The sequence below is a fragment of the Macaca fascicularis genome, chromosome 16 (assembly GCF_037993035.2).
Source record: "Macaca fascicularis isolate 582-1 chromosome 16, T2T-MFA8v1.1".
Taxonomy (NCBI): domain Eukaryota; kingdom Metazoa; phylum Chordata; class Mammalia; order Primates; family Cercopithecidae; genus Macaca; species Macaca fascicularis.
In genome coordinates, this window is record NC_088390.1 from 43478968 (window position 1) to 43499217 (window position 20250).

The 20250-nt window shown below is 46.4% G+C and overlaps 1 protein-coding gene across 7 annotated transcripts in view; it reads right to left on the reverse strand.

Moving 5' to 3' along the window:
• Positions 1–20250, reverse strand: part of DUSP14 (dual specificity phosphatase 14) — a 23350-nt gene continuing 3100 nt past the window's right edge. For 5 of the 7 annotated variants that reach the window (XM_015437793.4, XM_074019056.1, XM_015437794.4 and 2 more), the window contains 2 exons: positions 2669–2758; positions 1–1316 (listed from right to left, as the gene is read on the reverse strand). In XM_015437793.4, coding sequence (XP_015293279.1) covers positions 628–1224 — 597 coding nt within the window. In that variant the 5' untranslated portion in view covers positions 1225–1316; positions 2669–2758 and the 3' untranslated portion in view covers positions 1–627. Of the gene's footprint in view, positions 1317–2549; positions 2759–20050; positions 20127–20250 lie in introns of those variants that run through there. The other 2 variants (XM_065532359.2, XM_015437795.4) reach the window with 2 other exon arrangements.

Here is a 20250-nt window from a genome sequence, read left to right on the forward strand (position 1 = left end):
TAATGTTAAGCATATAGATTTATTAAAAATAATGCTAATATAATCCTGGGCACATGGATTCCAAGAGTTTTTGCAGCAGATTTCATTATAGTTACTTAACAGCTAAATAATAAGGGTGTATTTAACTTACAGAGTCACTAAATAATAGAGGGGAAAGGAAAGAGTAGGGCTAATCCAGTAGAGACTGAAGCTGGTATCAACCTTCCCTAAGCATCTGTCTGGTCAGCAGCCTGGGGCGAAGCTTGTCTCTAAAGGGTTAATGAGGCCCCAAAGTGATTTTTGCACTGAGCTCCTCCTGCACCTACCAAGGTGCCAAAGGCATGAGATTCAGAAGAGAGCAGAACCAAACAGTTTATTAAACTGTTCAAATTGATAAAAATGATTAAAAGCTAAAGATTTTCATAAACACTATTCCAAAATGTTAATTTTAAAAATGTGACTAGCAATGTATGCATTCCCTTTATGTCCCCTCCCTCCCTCTCTCTTAAAATAAATTTGAACACCCAGTGTAAAAAACACTTCAGGGAGAACCAGAAGTCAGCCATTTGAGAAGACAGTGGAGAGGGAGCAGACGGCGGGGAGCAGACACTGGTCCCACTCGGGCTGCTGACGCAGGCTTCGGTGGCACTAAATCCCCCAGTAAGGCATCAGGTGTCGGGACTCCTTCTCATAGACGTCGGGAACTATGCCGTAAGGTGTCTGTACCATTTTAACTGTCGACTTCCCAAAGAGCTGGCGCTCGTAGTCTATCAGCTGCCTCCAGAAGCCTACGTTGGGCCTGATGACAGGTCGCCGGGCTTTCACCCAGTTGTACGCCTCCAGCAGGCACACGTTGTGGAATTTCATCAGGTAGGCGATACAGAGCGTGGCTGAGCGGCTCACCCCGGCAGCACAGTGCACCAGGGTGGCCCCGTGCTTCCTGCTCACACTGTGGATCTTGTCAGCCACGGTGTCAAAGTACAGTCCAATGGGGGCGTGCGGCATGTCAGCCAGAGGCACTTTAACATACTCAAATTGGGGCCAGTTGAAATTAGGGATCTCAATGGTAGCATTAACAATGCAGGTGATGCCACGAGCCTGGAGGAGGTGCCGATTGGAGGCCACACTGCCTCTGCCCAGGAATAGAGAGGAGGTGATTTGAGCAATGCCTCCTAAGTCTCCCTCGGAAATCATCCGAGGGGCCATGAGAGTCCTTGGTAGTGTGCTGTGACCTCTGGAGCTCATGAAGACGCCAGCAGTCACACTTGCATCGTTGGGGGCAAGACCAGAGTGTTTGATTTTCCTCCACCAAGGAATCCAAAATCACAGTCTCCTTCCTGCAAAATACAGGTATGTGTCAGTACTTTAAATGCTACTGATTCATCACAGCCTTCTGTCACGTTTGTCACATGGGAAGATTAGAGCTTTTTTATAATACAGTACAATCTTTCACGGATACAGGCAAATCGTTTTCTATCAATTAACAGGAAAAGTCACCTAGGACACAAACATGTAAAATCAATGTAAAATCCAGCTCTCTGGTGACTGTCCAAAAAAAAAAAATATATATATATATGTGGGTGGAAGCTGGGCATGTTGGCTCATGCCTGTAATCCCAGCACTTTGGGAGGCTGAGGTGGGAGGACTGCTTAAGCCCAGGAGTTCAAGACCCACCTAGGCAACACAGTAAGACCCCATCTCTCCAAAAAAAAAAAAAAAAACAAAAAAAAAACCTTTTTTTTTTAATTAGCTGGGTGGTAGTGCATGCCTGTAGTCCCAGCTACTCAGGAGACTGAGGTGGGCAGATCTCTTGAGCCCGGGAGGTCAAGGCTGCACCACCACACTGCAACCTAGGCAACAGGGAGACCCAGTCTCAAACAAAAAAGAAAAAAGAAAAAAGGCCAGGCGAGGTAGCTCATGCCTGTAATCCCAGCACTTGGGAGGCTGAGGCAGATGGATCACCTGAGGGCAGGAGTTCGAGACCAGCCTGGCCAACATTGGGAAACCTGTCTCTACTAAAAATACAAAAATTAGCTGGGCATGGTGACAGGCGCCTGTAATCCCAGCTACTCGGGAGGCTGAGGGAAGAGACTCGCTTGAGCCCGGGAGGCGGAGGTTGCAGCTAGCTGAGATCGCGCCACTGCACTCCAGCCTGGGTGACAGCGAGACTCTGTCTCAAAACAAAAACAAAAGAAACCCAAACCAAAAACTATTTCCTATCATTCTGTGACAATGTAAACACGGTGACATTTCCATGGAAATAATCCCAGGCAATTTGAAGGCCATGGTCTTCAAAGTTCGTTTCTGTAAGTTAAATGAGCATTTCACCTGACCTGACCTTGCGTGTGGCTAAATAACTTCACCTTCCTCTGCCATTTAATTCTGAGCTCCACGATGAATCCCACTGGCTTTTAACGTCTGAACATCGCTATCCTCCCATTATTCCAGTGTTTGCTATTAAATGTCAATATATGTATTAGTAAGAGCAGAAAAGGAAGTTCTCAGTTTCCTGAGATTTTAGATACAGCTGTTCCTCTCACCAAAAAAAAAAAATCACAATGCTTTATCACCTGTGCCAAGTGGCAGGTGTGCCTGCCCACACCCAGGGGACTGTCGGGAAGCCTGCAGGGATTTCAGTCAGACGACAGCCTCCCCGGGTGCAACGGGCAGAGCGTGCTGGGGTACTCACTTCCTCAGGAGTCCCGTGTGCGCTGCAGCTGGGTCTGGATCCAGAAAGTCCTAAGTGAGCAGTACTGGTGACAGTGGACACAAATCAGATCTGCGGGAAGACAAGGAGGCAAGGACAAAGCCAGTCAGGAAGTTCCAAAGAAGTCCTCGCGGGCTTTCCCTACGACCTCGGGTTTGATGGAATAGAGCCAGGATGCGGAGGAAGGTGCGCTGAACATTTCCAGGTGTGCATTTAAAGGCTGCACCAGTAAGAAACACCAGCCTAAGTCCCAGCTTTTTTGTTAATGACACATAACCCGCGGTGTGACAAATAGAGTTTTGGCAATAACACATGACAAATCTCTTGCGAGGAGGAGATTCAGAGACCACAACCTATCCGCGAAATGTCCGGCACGCTGAGGACACAACACAGACTCGAGTCTGTTCCATGCACCATCAGCCAGCCTGGCAGCGGGAAGACCTGGGCGGCACCGCGGTGGGAGAACGGACAGGTCGGGTGCCGCCAGGGTGAGCCAAGCTGCCCCGTGCCTGAACACAAGGTGCAGGACGGTGTGCACCAGGAAGCTAAGGACAGGCGCGGCCAGGACATGGCAGTGAGGATGGCTTCATGAGGAGCAGGACCGCGGATGCGGCTGCAGGCAGGAACGCTAACTAGTAGGCGGTGCTGGTGTTCAGGATGGCAATTTGACATTTTCCTTCATTTGGTTTTCTTTTCCATGTTGGCCCTATTTTATTCATTTATGTTATAGAAATATCATGAAGGTCATAAAAAATGTGTTCTTCTACCACCTGTTCTCCTGCCTTTCCCAGGTAACTGTCAGACCTGTTGTGGTTTTTTTTTACAGCTCTGTTGAGGTGTACTTGACATATAAACTGCTATACAACTTGAAAAAGTACATAACCTGATGAGTTTTGACATATGTACACAATGGAGACACCAGGACATAATAAACACATCCATCATCCCGCTCAAAATGTCCTCATGTTTTTTAATAATCCAACCCTTTCTTGCGCTTTACCCCATTCCCAAGCAACCACTGATCTTTCTTGTCACTGTTTGCACTCTAGACTTTTACATTTATGGCCTTTTCCTATATAAATACATATAGGCCAAGCGTGGTGGCTCACACCTGTAATCCCAACACTTTGGGAGGCTGAGGTGAGGCCAGGAGTTCGAGACGAGCCTGGCCAATGTGGAGAAACCTAGGTCTCTACTAAAAATACCAACATTATCCGGGCATGTTGGCACACACCTGTAATCCCAGCTACTCGGGTGGCTGAGGCAGGAGAATCACTAGAACCCAGGAGGCGGCGGAGGTTGCAGTGGAGCCGAAACTGCACCACTGTACTCCAGCCTGGGCAACAGAGCAAGACTCTGTCTCAAAAACTAAATCAACATACACACACACAACATATATATATATATATGGGGGTTTTTTGGGTCTGGCTTCTTTCACTCAGCATAACTTAGACATTCACCCATGACAGTGGGTTATCAACAGTTCACTTCTTACTGCTGACAGTACTCTGCTGTGTAGAAACACCACAATTTGCTTATCCATTCACCTACTCATGAACCTGGGTTGTCTCTAGTTTAAAGCTATTGTGAGTACAGCTGCTATGAGCATCCACGTGCAGGTCTTTGTGCAGACATATGCTCTCCTCTCTCGGTTCAACACCCAGGAGTGAAGGTCTGGCGCCCAGGTCTTCCCGCTGCCGGGCTGGCTGATGGTGCACGAAGAGACTCGAGTCCGTGCTGTGTCCTCACAGTGCCGGACATTTCGCGGATAGGTTGTGGTCTCACGTATGTTCAACATTTTAAAATCGTTTTTAAAAAGAAACATAAAAAATTATATATATATGTGTGTGTGTGTGTGTGTGTGTATATATATATATATATATATTTTTTTTTTTTTTTTTTTTTTTTGAGACGGAGTCTCACGCTGTTGCCCAGGCTGGAGTGCAGTGGTGCAATCTCAGCTCACTGCAACCTCCACCTCCCGAGTTGAAGAGATTCTCCTGCCTCAGCCTCCTGAGTAGCTGGGATTACAGACGTGCACCACCATGCACAGCTGTTTTTTGTACTTTTAGTAGAGACGGAGTTTTGCCGTGTTGGCCAGGCTGGTCTCGATCTCCTGAGCTCAAGTGATCCACCTACCTTGGCCTCCCAAAGTGCTGGAATTACAGGCATGAGCCACTGTGCCTGGCTCCATTTACAACTATTTCTATCATTATAATGCAGGGGCTCTCAAACCTGAGCATGCCTCAGAATCCCTCAGAGGGCTGTGCGCACAGACTGCTGGACCCTTCCCCAGCTTCTGATTCCACCCCTCTAGAGTGGGGCTGGAAGAGCTGCCCTTCGGAGGTGAGGCTGTGGGTCGGGGGCACGCTCGAGAACTACTGCAGAGGTGAGTGCTGTGGCTCTGTCCACACTTCCCCGGCAAGACTGAGGCACCAAGCATGCTGGTGCTAACAGCTCACAAGTCCCTCCTGGACACTGCCCTTCTCTGAAGGGAGCTGCCTCCTCACCCGAGACCAGGCCCTGCTTTGGGAGCCCACATGCCGTGACTGGTTAATGCTACGAGAGTACACAGAGCAGTCCCCAGGTGAAATGACAGCCTGGGGAGGAACGAGGACACAGTCCCATAAGGAAACTGCGCGCATGTGCGCTGGATGTAAAATACGAACAGGGCAGAAACTCTGAGAACATCCTTCCTACAGCACAGCAGGGTCTCCTGCCACTTCCCAGTCTTCCCTGGCAGAATCCTACTGGTTTAAAAAGCAAAGTCACTGTGGTAATAAACACAAAATTAGGCCTTTAGGCTGCTGGGGATGACGTTCCTCATTGTGGAAAATCTGGAAGATGCTAATCAAATTTCCAAGTAGGTTATCTAGTCATTGTCTAATTAAGAGAGGCTTGGCTGTGGACGTGGTGGCTCACGCCTATAACCCTAGCACTTTGGGAGGCCAAGGTGGGCAGATCACCTGAGACCAGCCTGGGCAACATGGTGAAACCCCGTTTCTACTAAAAATACAAAAATTAGCCAGGCATAGTGGCACATGCCTATAATCCCAGCTACTAGGGAGGCTGAGCCAAGAGATTCGCTTGAACCCCGGAGGCAGAGACTGCAGTGAGCCGAGATCGCGCCACTGCACTCCAGCCTGGGTGGCAGAGTGATGCATCCTCCCAAATTATGCTGTCTAGGAAGCCACTTGCCTTCCTGAGGCAAAGGAGCCCAGGTTCCCTGTGAAAGCCGGGCTGATTCTGTTAACTCACGTTTCCTGAGTGGTGCTAGGGTACTTGGTGCTGTAGGGAAAACAGATTGTGAGCCCTCGGGGCAGAATCCAAGTGAGACAGACAGGTTGCTCCCTCCCTGCTGCTAGTCCATCTCTCTGCCAACAAACCTGCTTAAAATGCCAAAGCTGGTCCCAAGTTTCAGGAAAACAACTTCCGCCAGAGGGCATGCAGAGGGCACAGACGCTATAGATGCTCCTCTGACAAACACTCCTGAACCCTCGACAGGTTGGAAACTACACGGTTCAGAAAGGGTAAGAGATTTCAACTTAAGAAGTGAAACCAGGAGAAGATGCAAGGTGTCCGGATTTCTAGCTCAAGTCCACACACTGCTTCTCTGCGGTGACTGCGTCGTGGCTGTGTTCTCATTACCTGCCTGCGGCACTCCACACCTCCAGCCAGCGCCTGCCACACACGCAAGGGGGTGTGGATCTGCCTCAGAAAGTGTTTCCGTGCTACTTACAGAAAGGCTAAGCCCAGATGAGCTGAGCTGCTCGTTTCCCCTAGTGCCAGAACAGGCAACTACTGCCACATCCTGGTGCACCATTTGGTACACAAAATGTCCCCCTGGCTGCAGAGGGTGGACCTCAGCAAGGAGCAGCCCCACAGTAGGCGCTACAAGAAGCCCTAGAGTCATCCAGTTCTAAGATCAGTAGAACCGGATGGTAAAAAAATAAAAAACCCATGGGTATGACATCACAGGTGCATGGAAATCTCCTCAGTAAATGTGTCCTAGAAGACAGGGAAAGGAGATACGGTGGCAGAGTCTGACCCGTAGTTGAAGGGATCACAGATTGCATGGCGCTCTCAGAGTGAACATGCCATCCTCCTGCAGGGCAACGGTCTCTGGGACGAAGATGACCAGGAAGAATGCTTAAGAATGACCACATCAGGCCGGGCGCGGTGGCTCACGCCTGTAATCCCAGCACTTTGGGAGGCCGAGATGGGTGGATCACGAGGTCAGGAGATCGAGACCATCCTGACTAACACGGTGAAACCCCGTCTCTACTAAAAATACAAAAAATTAGCCGGGTGCGGTGGCGGGCGCCTGTAGTCCCAGCTACTCGGGAGGCTGAGGCAGGAGAATGGCGGGAACCCGGGAAGGCGGAGCTTGCAGTGAGTGGAGATCGCGCCACTGCACTCCAGTCTGGGCGACAGAGCGAGACTCCGTCTCAAAAAAAAAAAAAAAGAATGACCACATCACTGTCTACCGTGTTCAACTTGGCCTTCCCAAGATGCTCTAGTAGTGGCGCGTGCTTCTTGGAGGAAAAACATGTTTTCGTGGCTGGGGGGAGGGGGTAGGGTGGAGTGAAATACAGAAAGGAAGAGCTGTCCTAGACCAACCCCAGCGGTTTTTTGGGGTTTTTTTCAGGGGGGGGAGCGGGAGAGATGGAGTCTCACTCTGTCACCCAGACTACAGTGCAATGGAGCGATCTCTGCTCACTGCAACCTCGGCCTCCTGAGTTCAAGTGATCCTCCTGCCTCAGCCTCCTGGGTAGCTGGGCTTATAGGTGTGTGCCACCATGCCCAGCTAATTTTTTGTATTTTTTAGTTTTGCCATGTTGCCCAGACTGGTCTTGAACTCCTGACCTCAGGGTGATCCACTCACCTCAGCCTCCCAAAGTGCTAGGATTACAGGCTTGAGCCACTGTGCCCGGCCTGGTTTGTTCTTAACCAGCTATAAGCAATGTCTTCTTGGAGATGATGCTGGTCTTTCTGGATAATAAGCATCGAACACTAAGTACTGAACAAAATAAAAGATGAGTGTCTTCCCAGTGGGCCTCTAATCTCAGTAATGCATACACTAATATTAATAACACCTGATTGCTCCCTGCACTGCAGAGCTCCTGAGATGTGGGCATCAGCCTTGTAGCCTTGTGGTCAGCACTGGCATCCGTACCTGCAGCGGTGGTACCTGATACTCAGAATTGCTACATGGGGTCACGGCCTAATCAGAGAAAGCATCCATCCTAGTGCCATGGAGGTTACTTTTCTTTTTTTTTTAAAAATGACGACAACCACCAGAATCAGCAGTTAACTGAAATTCTATCTACGGCTTTTCTTTTCATGTTCAATCAACAGCAGAAAATGGACACAACAGTGCTTCAGATGACTGTGTAAAATGCTCTCACTAAAATACTTTCAGCTTTAGGAATTTCAGAGGGTCAGAGTATATACTGGAGAGGCCTACACTGTTACCTTTTTATATTCAAAAAGCTTATGTAATCACATTTTCTCCTTCTAATAAAGTAAATGTCTATCTAGTTCTTTTTGTTTTGAGACCGAGTCTCTGTTGCCCAGGCTGGAGTACAGTGGCACAATCTTAGGTCACTAGAGCCTTGATCTTCAGACTTGAAAGATCCTGGGATTACAGGGGTGAGCCACCAAGTCTGGCCCACATTTCTGTTTTAGGAATGAAAATGACAATCCTAGCACTTTGGGAGGCCAAGGTGGTTGTATCACTTTAAGCTCAGGAGTTAGAGACCAGCCTGGGCAACATGGCGAAACCCCATTTTTACCAAAACACTCAAAAACCAGCTGGGCCAACATGGTGAAACCCTGTCTCTACTAAAAATACAAAAACCAGCTGGGCATAGTGGTATGCACCTGGAATCCCAGCTACTCGGGAGGCTGAGGCACTAGAATCACTTGAACCCAGGAGGCAGAGACTGCAGTGAGCCAAGACTGTGCCACTGCACTCTAGCCTGGTTAACAGAGCGAGACTGTGTCACAAAAAATAAGTAAAATTTCAGCCAGGCACAGTGGCTCACAACTGTAATCACAGCATTTTGGGAGGCCGAGGCAGGAGAACTCCTTAAACCCAAGAGTTTAAGACCAACCGGGACAACAGAATGAGACCCGGTCTCTACAAAAAAAATTTTAAAAGTTAACCGGGCATGGTGGCATGCGCCTATAATCCCAGCTACTCAGGGGGCTGAGATGAGGGGGTCACTTGAGTCTGGGAAGTCGAGGCTGCAGTGAGCCATGAGTGTGCCACTGCACTCCAGCCAGAGTGACCCTGTCTCATATATACATATTAAAGTAAAACGAAGTAAAAGATACTCACAAATTGTTCCGTCACCTGGAAAGCTTTGGCAATTGTGATAAAACATCTCAACATTTTCTACTTACTTTAGAGGAGGGGTCGTTTTTGCTTTTCTCACTGTATTAATTAACTGATATGATAGTGTTCTGAGATGAGGATAAATACAGACAAGATACATAAAGCTAAAGACTGAGAGTCACACTCCGGTTCAGCCACAGATAGTCCCTCAGTGTGACACACAGCCATAGAGCAGCTGCCTATGTAGGTGTGACCAGACCAGCCACCTCGATGTCCGCAGATGGACCAGCGCTCGTTCACACTGCATTTGCTGAGGTTAACAGAAGCTGATCATTGTTTTTTTGTTTCGTTTTGTTTTGTTTTTTGAGATGGAGTCTTGCTCTGTCACCCAGGCTGGAGTGCAGTGATGTGATCTCGGCTCCCTGCAACCTCCACGTCCCGGATTCAAGTGATTCTCCCGCCTCAGTCTCCTGAGTAGCTGGGACTATGCCACATGCCTGGCTAATTTTTGTATTTTTAGTAGAGACGGGGGGTTTCGCCATGTTGGCCAGGCTGGTCTCAAACTCCTGACCTCAGGTGACCTGCCCGCCTTGGCCTCCCGGAGTGCTGGGATTACAGGCGTGAGCCACCGCACCCAGCCCAATCATTGTAAGATACTAGCCAGCTGCTGGGTAGAGAATATGCCACAGCCCAAGGAGGAGAGGGGCAGTCCACTAGATAAGCAGGAAAAACCATGCCAGCATCATGACACAGATGCAAAGATCTGAAGAAGTTCAGTTCCACGTGATCAATTCACAGATTCTCCATGTTGGAAACAGAGTAGAGATAGCAAGAAGAGACCAGCAATAACTGTAAAAGGTGGAAGGTCTGAATTTATCTCGGTACCATGGGGTAATGTGTTCACATCTGGAATTGAATTCTTGTATCTGGTCCTCACCCACCTTGGTGCTTAAATTACCTACCACTCATTCACACAACAGTCCTTCACTGAGTTTGTGCTATGCGGCCAACACCCTGCTGAGTGTTGTTGCGACCGCTGCAGAATGTATTCCCCAGAGATGGCCACAGCATCTCCCATCTCACATGGCATTCTTACAGTGTAACCTTGTTTTTTGTTTTGTTTTTGAGACAGGGTCTCGCTCTGTAGCCCAGGCTACAGTGCAGTGATATGATTTTGGCTCACTGCCACCTCTGCCTCCCAGGTTCAAGTGATCCTCCCACCTCAGCCTCCCCATGTAGCTGGAACCACAGGTGTGTGCCACCATGGCCAGCTAATTTGTGTATTTTTTATAGAGACAGGGTTTCCCCATGTTGCCCATGCTGGTCTCAAACTCCTGGGCTCACACAATCTGCCCACCTCGGCCTCACCGAGTGCTAAGATTACAAGCGTGAGCCACTGTGGCCAGCCCTTACAGTGTAATCTTGACACTCCTCCCACCCAACAGTGGGGCTGATGTCCCCTCATTTGAACCCTGAGAAACCTTTGAGACGGCCTCAACCAAAAGAATACACTACAGGCTGGGCGTGGGGCTCATGCTTGTCATCTCAGCAGTTTGGGAGGCTGAGGCAGGACGACCGCTTGAGCTCAGGAGTTCGAGGTTGTAGGGGGCTATGCTGGCACCACTGCACTGCACTCTAGCCTGGGCGACAGAACGACGCTGTCTTTAAAACAACAAACAAAAAACTACAGTGGAAATGATGCTTCTGAGGCCAGAGTACAAACATGTCGCACACTGCTACCTTGTTCTCTTAGGACTTGCCCTTGGAACCCAGCTGCCATGCTGGGAGGAAGCCCAAACTAGCCCAACAGAATGACCACATGGAGAGGCCATGGGCATTTCGCTGACATCCCAACTGAGGCCCCAGCTGATACTCAAGCTCAGCCACTAGATATGTGAGTAGAGATACTTTATTATGATTACAGCTCCCAGTCATCAAGTCACCCCCAGGCTTTGAATCTCCCACCTGAGGCCTCAGACATTGTGAAGCAAAAGCAAGTTGTCCCTACTAGTGAGGTCCAAATTCCTGACCTACAGGAATCTGTGAGTACAATACAAATAGTCATTTTAGGCCAGGGGCAGTGGCCCAAGCCTGTAATTCCAGCACTTTAGGAGGCCAAAGCAGAAGGATTGCTTGAGCCCAGGAGTTCGAGACCAACTGAAGCAACGTGAGAAGATGCTCTCTCTACAAAAAAAAAAAAAAAAAAAAAAAAAAGCTGGATGTGGTGATGTGCACCTGTGGTCCCAGCTACATGGCAGGCAGGGGCAGAAGGACTGTTTGAGCCCAGGAGGTCGAAGCTGCAGGCAGCTGTGATTGCACCACTGCACTCCAGCCTGAGGAACAGAGCGAGTCCCTGTCTTAAAAGAAAAAAAAAACCCAGGGACTTACAAACAAAACAAATAGTTATTTTACAACGCATTTTAGAGCTGTGTGATGCAGCAATAGGAACTAGAGCAGGGATATACAGGTAACATAAGGCTTACCCCTGTGCTAGGATTTCATCATCTAACAGCAATGATACAAGATATACATCCAAGAACAACTGAATAGCAGTAAGAGACGGACTACCATTGAGTGAACGAAACAACTGGTGGGAACTGGGTGCTGCAGCAACACAAACAGGATTCAAGCAAAGTAAACACAGCCCATAGCACTGAAAACCTAAGCTGTTTCTTGGGCAGTTGTTCTATAGAAAGTATACCATGCTTTTTCTCTTCCCACTTTTGCCTTTCAAGAGCCCCCTTGTCCAGGCATGGTGGCTCACTCCTATAATCCCAGCACTTTGGGAGGCTGAGGCGGGCAGACTGCCTGAGGTCACGAGTTCATGACCAGCCTGGCCAACATGGTAAAACCCTGTCTCTACAAAAATTAGCCGGGCGTGGTGGTGGGTGCCTGTAATCCCAGCTACTTAGGAGGCTGAGGCAGGAGAATCACTTGAACCCGGGAGGTGGAGGCTGCAGTGAGCCAAGATCCCTCCATTGTACTCCAGCCTGAGTGACAAGAAACTCCATCTAAAAAAAAAGAGCCTCCCGTTTTAGACTGGGAATGGGGGCTCTTCTCCATTGGAATGGAGAATACAGCCTTCTTCTACAGCCCTCACTACTCAACAAGTGTGACCCAAGTCCCAGCAGCATGGATACCACCTGGAGGCCTGAAAGAACTGCAGAACGCAGGCTCTATGCCAACACCTACTGAATCGGCTCCAGCAGCTTCACAAGATCCCAGGTGATCTGTATACACCATTTTTAAAAAGTGCAAACTGAAGATTAAACTCATTAAAAACTAACTTAAGTTAATACAATGTGAAAATCTGCCCCACTCTGCCCCCTCTGACCTATGGCAGCACGTTCGGGCGCCTGTCCCACGTAAGCCACATGAGCACTGCTCAGCCTCTCCCGGATCAGTATCATTCTGCTGTCACGGTTCCCGGAGACTCAGAAGTAAACGCAGGTTAAGAGGCTTTCCCAAAGACTCTACACAGAAAATTAGTAGCCCCATTGGGACCAGAACCGTCCTTCCATGAGTCGTCCATTTGTTGCTTAAGTCATACAATTGGACCACAACGGATCTAGCCATTCAAAGTCTACCAAAATGTACATTTCATTGTGGGCGGTGGGGGGCGGGGGGGGGGGACTGCAGAGAGAAAGGAATTAAGGAAAATAAGGTCAGGTCGATGTGACTGTGCTTTACTTCTACAGTCTAGGGAATAATCTCTAAGAATCCTAAACTGTTGGTGGTACAAGATGCTCTTTGGGTGTGAAATATCCAATAAAACACTTTCAAAAGTCCACAACTGTATTTCAACTTGTTCAGTGAGAACTGGAAAGCAATTTGAGCAACAGCTTATATAAATAACACTTTAAAATCTCCCAGGAGTAAGTGGTAAAAATTAAATGTGAATCATATGTGCTTGGTTAAATGATAAACTTTTATTTATGTAAGTCAGAACATCTAGAGGCAAAGCGCTTAAAAAAAAAAAATCACATATCAGCAATAAAACCCAGGTAGGTATGAATTTGCCTCAAAACTGTCAAAGTTACTACTGCCCTCTGAGAAGCAAGACCAGGAAATCGCAGAAAATGCAGGTCTTTTCATAAGTAAGATTTCAGTCCTTACAAGTTCATTATTACTTTAAGGGAAGATAAAGAACGGAATTTATAAATTAGAATAAAGTTCACAGGACTAAGAGCTCAGCAGTTAATAATCACCCTTTGATCATCTCACCCTTTGATGTCTCATTGGACATATCAAAATCCTTAGAACTTCAGCAGTGAGCTGCAACCTTCACCCTATGAGGACTTTCTTATATACCTGGTCCAATTCCACATCTTTTAGTGATTTTATACCAAATTAACTTCATTTATAATGTACTGATAAATTAATCTCCCATTTCTCTTTACAAATCAAAGGCACCTATAATTACTACGCTAGAGTTTCTGAGCAGGGTGAGGTAACCAGTGGAGTCTTCTGCCTCAGCTGGATGGAGGGAACTGACGAAGGCCACGCCCACTCCCATGCTGAGAGCAGTCCTACTGCATTGTGAGGGCAACTGGGGGTTTGCACCATCCTACAGCAAAGGGAGGGATCGAGTTTTCAGCTGAACGAGAGGGGTCCCAAGGCAGAGGATCCTGAAGTTATTCTCTTGGCTTTAACTGAAAAAATACTGCCTTGAAACGCAATATGACAATGTAATAGTTCCCTTTAGAAGACTACATTACTAATTATTAAAACATTTCTAGGCCGGGCATGGTGGCTCATGCCTGTAATCCTAGCAGTTTGGGAGGCTGAGGCGGGTGGACCACCTGAGGTCAGGAGTTTGAGACCAGCCTGGCCAACATGGTGAAACCCTGTTTCTACTAAAAATATAAAAATTAGCCAGCCGTGGTGGCAGGCGCCTATAATCCCAGCTACTCGGGAGACTGAGGCAGGAGAATTGCTTGAACCCAGGGGGACGGAAGTTGCAGTGAGCTGAGATCACGCCACTTCACTCCAGCCTGGGTGAAAGAGCGAAACTCCGTCACAAAAAACAAACAAAAACACTTCTAGAGGGTCGAATGTGGTGGGTCACACCTGTAATCCCAGCACTTCGGGGGGCCAAGGCAGGAGGATGGCTTGAGCCCAGGAGTTCGAGGCTGCAGTGAGCCAGGATCATGCCACCGTACTCCAGACTGAGCCAGCAGACCCCATCTCTTAAAATCAAAAAATAAAAAAATTCTTCTAAAAGTTTGCCAACTGATATGGTTAGGCTCTGTGTCCCCACCCAAATCTCACCTTGAATTGTAATCCCCATAATCCCCATGTGTCAAGGGCAGGACCAGGTGGAGGTAACTGAATCACGGGGGCCGTTTCCCCCCATGCTGTTCTCGTGATTGTGAGTGAGTCGCATGAGATCTGGTTTTATAAACGTCTGGCATTTCCCCTGCCTGCACTGACTGTAAGTTTCCTGAGGCCTCCCCAGCCATCTGGAACTGTGAGTCAATTAAACCTCTTTCCTTTATAAATTACCCAGTCTCAGGCAGTTCTTCATAGCAGTATGAGAATGGGCTACTACAGCAATCCTTGGCTGAAATTAGTAAGTTATAAAACCATCACAGCATAGCAGACGCATTTTTCAAAGTGTGGTCCCAAGGAGTCCTACACGAGAATCACCTGGGCTGCCTGTTAGACTACAGAGTCCTAGATCCTACCCCAGACCTAATTAATCAGAATTTCTGGAAGTGAAGGCCTGGGAATTCATATTTCTAGCAAGTACACTTTTAGAAGGAATCTAAAAGTATTATTAAGAGTAATCTGATACAGTGGAAAACATCAACATTATCTCCTGTGCTTTCTAGGAGGATAACTGGAAAAAGAAACTCCATAAGTGTAATTTTTGTAGAAAAAACAACAACAACAACAACAACAACCAAAAAAACCCTGATTACTTTCAAATAATACAGTGGTCATCTGGATTTAAGATACAATCTAGTACACAAACAAGTTCCACCATTTCCATTTTGGATCATCTTTGGCTGAAAGTTTACAGCAAGTACCTGAAGCTCTTTTTTTTTTTTTTTTTTTTTTTTTTTAAGAGACAGAGTCTTGCTCTGTCACCCAGGCTAGAGGGCAGTGGTGCAATCTCAGCTCACTGCAAGCTCCACCTCCTGGGTTCACGCCATTCTCCTGATTCAGCCTCCTGAGTAGCTGGGACTACAGGCGCCTCCCACCACGCCCAGCTAATTTTTTGTATTTTTAGTAGAGACGGGGATTCACCGTGTTAGCCAGGATGGTCTCAATCTCCTGACCTCGTGATCCACCTGCCTTGGCCTCCCAAAGTGTTGGGATTACAGGTGTGAGCCACCGCGCCCGGCCATAATTTTCTACATGATTTCAATTTCTAAAAGTAAAAAATATTTTTAATAGAAGAAAATTAACACATAATTGTCAGTCCAAGCCCTCTCTCCACTTCTGGCCTCAGCCTGCCAGTGCTCTTTATATAGGAGCCAGAATAACAAGTTAATTTGGGGGAGAGAATCACCAAAGATTTATAATGATGACATGAAGTGTGTCTTCATTACAAATGTTTTGTGTTTTATAATGAAACGCAAAGATGTAAAAGATTTAGATTTTAGCTACATTGGCAAAATTCTTCATTATAAATCTTCAAATCTGTATGTAATTTGTATGTTGACAGGACTTCCAGATTTTATTTTTATGAGTGCTTCCTTAAAACTTAAAGCAAGTTCAGGGCCGGGTGCGGTGGCTCACGCCTGTAATCCCAGCACTTTGGGAGGCCAAGGAGGGCGGATCATGAGGTCAGGAGATCGAGACCATCCTGGCTAACACGGTGAAACCCCGTCTCTACTAAAAAATACAAAAAATTTGCGGGGCGTGGTGGCAGGCGCCTGTAGTCCCAGCTACTCGGGAGGCTGAGGCAGGAAAATGGCGTGAACCAGGGAGGTGGAGCTTGCAGCGAGCCGAGATTGCACCACTGTGCTCCAGCCTGGGGGACAGAGCAAGACTCTGTCTCAAAAAAAAAAAAAACAAAAAAAACTTAAAGCAAGTTCACCTCCTGGTCACTCTCCCAGGCAGGGAAGACTGGTGCTTCGAAGGCGCTCTCTGCCATATAATGTTTACTAGTCAACAGAAGCAGCATGTTCTAGTTAGGGAGTTTTCTCTATGTACCCACACACCCAAAGACATAAGGAGTCCAAAAAAAAAAAAAAAAAAAAACTCGCCCTAGGCCATTGATGCTGAAACTGTTCTGGGACAAAGACAGAAGTAAACCCAGCAGTTGCATATGAACTTCAAAAGAACCTTCTTGTCCCCTGAGGTTTCAATATGGCATGGGGTGTGAAAAGCTGACCCAAATGGACCTCTGGTTGCTCTAGGCCGGTGCAAGAACAGAATGGGATGTGCCCAGGTGAGCTGGGTGGGCTGCATGCAAAAGGACATGGCTGTGGCCTCAGCCCTAGGCCTCCTCGCCCAGGCTGGGCTGCCCCTGCGCTGAAACAGGTGGAAAATGGAGCTCCTTTGTGAAAGCTGCGGGCTGGAAGGCCGACAGGGTGACAAAGAACACAACAGGGCCCCTCCCCCATCACTCAGATCAACAGGTTCCCATACCAACGACTTCTTCCTCCGCCTCCTTTGGGTGTCTTTTCTTGAAAACTTCTAATTTATCTGCATGTGGTTTCTAAAATTATGATCATTTTAGAGAATCTGAAAAAAAATCTTTACTATAATGAGCAAAAAAGTCTTTGTGACTTATGTAAATAAAGACTGAAAATAGAGTGATTTAGCTATTTTCCAAGATGCTTTAGAGAAGAAATAAAAAGGATCCACAAATCTCAGTCTTTGTGCTAGTGTTCTTCCATCATCCCTCCAGCTAAAAAGGATTCCCGAGGTATTCTGTAAACCTACAGAATTGCATAACGTTCTGCTCTCAGGGCAGAAACACAGCACATAATACTAGGCACATGGTAAGTACTCAACGAACACCTGAATTTAACAGCTGTCCCCAGGTGAACTGCCCATCTCTCTCCACACCCTCCCTCCTACTCCTCTTTCTCATTCTCTCACACACACACTTTAAATCCACCTGGCAAAACTAAACACAGGCAATCAAAGTGAGCCTGGCAACTCTGTTCAGAAAGCAGGAATTCAGGCTGGGTGTGGCACAGGCTGCAGTCCCAGCTCTTAGGAGGCTGAGGTGGGAGGATCCCTTGAGCACAGGAGGTCAAGGCCAGCCTGAGCCACATTGCTAGACTCCATCTCTTACAAAGAAAACGAACAAAAATGACAAAAACCCAGCTCGAAGCTACTTCTACTTTCTCAGGTAAAGGAAAATTTGGAGAAAAATACATTTAAAAGATTTAAAGGCCGGGTGTGGTGGCTCACGTCTGTAATCCCAGCACTTTGGGAGGCCGAGGCGAGTGGATCACGAGGTCAGGAGATCAAGACCATCCTGGCTAACATGGTGAAACCCCATCTCTACTAAAAATATAAAAAATTAGCCGGGCGTGGTGGCGGGCGCCTGTAGTCCCAGCTACTCGGGAGGCTGAGGCAGAACAATGGCATGAATCCGGGAGGCAGACATTTCAGTGAGCCGAGATTGCGCGCCACTGCACTCCAGCCTGGGCAACAGAGTGAGACTCCATCTCAAAAAAAAAAAAAAAAAAGATTTAAAAGAGTCATTGATTCCTGTAGCACAGAGTCTGTGATTACTTTGGAATTGCCAAGAAGCACATGTTAGGGTCTGTGCACAGTGCCTCTTAAGGATTACAAACAGGCACGCAAGCGTGTGATGTGAGTCTCGTCCTCAGAGGGTACTTTCACAAGGATAGGCCTGAGTTCCTGTACAATACACTGTCCTACACATTGAGGGCTGGGCACAATAGAAGCATTCACCAGAGATAGGATTCATTCAAAAGCCTTAAAAGACTTCTAGGTACTAGACACTTATTTTTAGTACTTCATTTTGCATATTTAAAATGTCCTATAACTACTCATCTGTTCCAAAAAAAAAAAAAAGATTGATGAAAGGATTCCATTAGATATTTGTCAACCAAACACAGTGGGAAAACCACTTCTGGTGTTTGGGTGGTTAGTCCAAACCATATAACTAAATATAAATACGCTGGTACGTGACAGGCCAGGGATCAGACTACCCGGGGACCTTTATTCATTCATTCAGGAAATATTCAAGCATAATTGTGGTTAAACAGCAAATACAGTGACTTACAGACTCAAGGCTGACACCCCTGAAGGAATGTAAATTGGTGCCACCACTTTGGAAACCAGGTATCAACTAGTAAAGCTGAAGGTATGCACACCTGACTCAGGGCTGTTCATAATTGCCCCAGACCAGAAACGACCCAGATGTCCATCAATAGTGGACAGGTAATTTGTGGTATGTTCATAAGACAAAAATGTACTAACTGGGCTGGGTGTGGTGGCTCACACCTATAATCCCAGCACTTTGGGAGGCCCAGGCAGGAGGATCCCTTGAGCCCAGGAGTTCAAGACCAGCCTGGGCAATATAGTGAGACCTTGTCTCTAAAAAAATTAAAAAAAAAACAAAAACAACTACAGGCATAGGCAGCAACATGGATAAATCTTTTAAAATAGTATGCTGCAGAAATTCAAACAAAAAATTATATATGTGCGTATATATATACATACATACACACACACACACATACACACACACACACGATGCCGACCAGAAAGGATTCACAAGAGTATCTACTTTTAGTTTGCACTGAGGTTAAAAAACAAAATAAAACTATGTCAATTAGGGATTTATATTTAAGGGATCAAAACTATAGAAAAGAAGGAAGTGATTTCCATAAAAGTCAGAGTAGTTTCTGGCTAGGACCTTTGGGGGAGGGGGAGAGTGTGGAGTGAGATTCTTGACCTGCAAGACAGTTACACTTAGGTTTTCGTTAAAATAACCCATCAAATTATCCGTGCATAATTCACAATTCAATAAATCTAACGTTGATTTCTAGGAATTCAGAGCCATGACAATTCTGGCCAACCCTCTCTGAATGTCACTTTTTGCTGTCAGCTTCATAAGGTCAGAGGCCGACCTTACTTGCCTTCTTCCTCTGTATTCAGGCACAGCACCTTGAGCATGGTAAAAGTCCTCGGTAAATGTATAATATATAAATCCACAGACTCCTGACATGAATTTTGTTTTAACCCATCCATTTCCTGAAATTACTGATTTGAAGAGTGCCCACATTAACTTTCCTTTGTCTTCACCCAGGTGAAGTGAAGCTTTCATAAATAATAAAGCCATCTTAAATGTTAGCTCTGTAAGTTTATACCCAGGCCTCGGTTGCTTTAGCAACTCTCCCTGCCTTCCACTCCCTTTGACGTTTCTTTATAAGCAAAGATACTATGCTAGTAGTCCTAGATTTTTTTTTTTAATAGGAAAAGTTTTCTTTTGCACCTAAGAGTAAAACCTAGGATCGTAATGATTCTACTACTTTGAAGTTGTTTAAAAAGGGGTCATTTGCCCCTTGCCCTGAGAAGTAACACCGTCTATCAGGATTATTAAAACTTTAGGAACAGTTGTACTTAAACACGTTACTTGTTCTTGACAGAAGCCAAATCTTTATGAACAGGACAAGTCAGTTTTAAAATAATTAATTTCAGTTAAAAAACCACTTTGTGCAAACAGACGTTTATAAAAATGCTTAGAAAAGTCTAAAAAGATACACACAAACCGATAAAGACGTACTCGGCAGTTACTTTTGAGAAAGAGGTTCAAAAGAAAGCTTTAACCTTATTAGTAAAGTTTAAATGTCACAGAGAATGGTTAATGTATTCCTTGTGATTTTGGGAAAAGCATTTTTAATCCATTTTGCCTTAAAATCCCAACTGCAAAGGAACCGATCAAACACAGCCCTCCCAAAAGCCCACCTTTTAAAAACATTAAAGTCTTAAAGGATTTCCTGGACTTAACATACTTGGCTAATTTTTTATGATATGAATATACATTTACGCCATTCTATTAATTATTATTACAAAATTCATACCTGCAGTCAACCGATATGAAAGCTTTCAGATGAGAACTCAGGACAGACACGTTCAACACTGACATTAAAACGACTTGGAATGAAGGAAACTGTCTCCAGTTTTATGGGGGAAAGCCAAAAATATCAAGCGACTACCTCTCCTCCCCCAAGCGTCAGAAGATGAGTCAGAGCTGGAGGCAGGAATAGGGCCCATGTGTCAA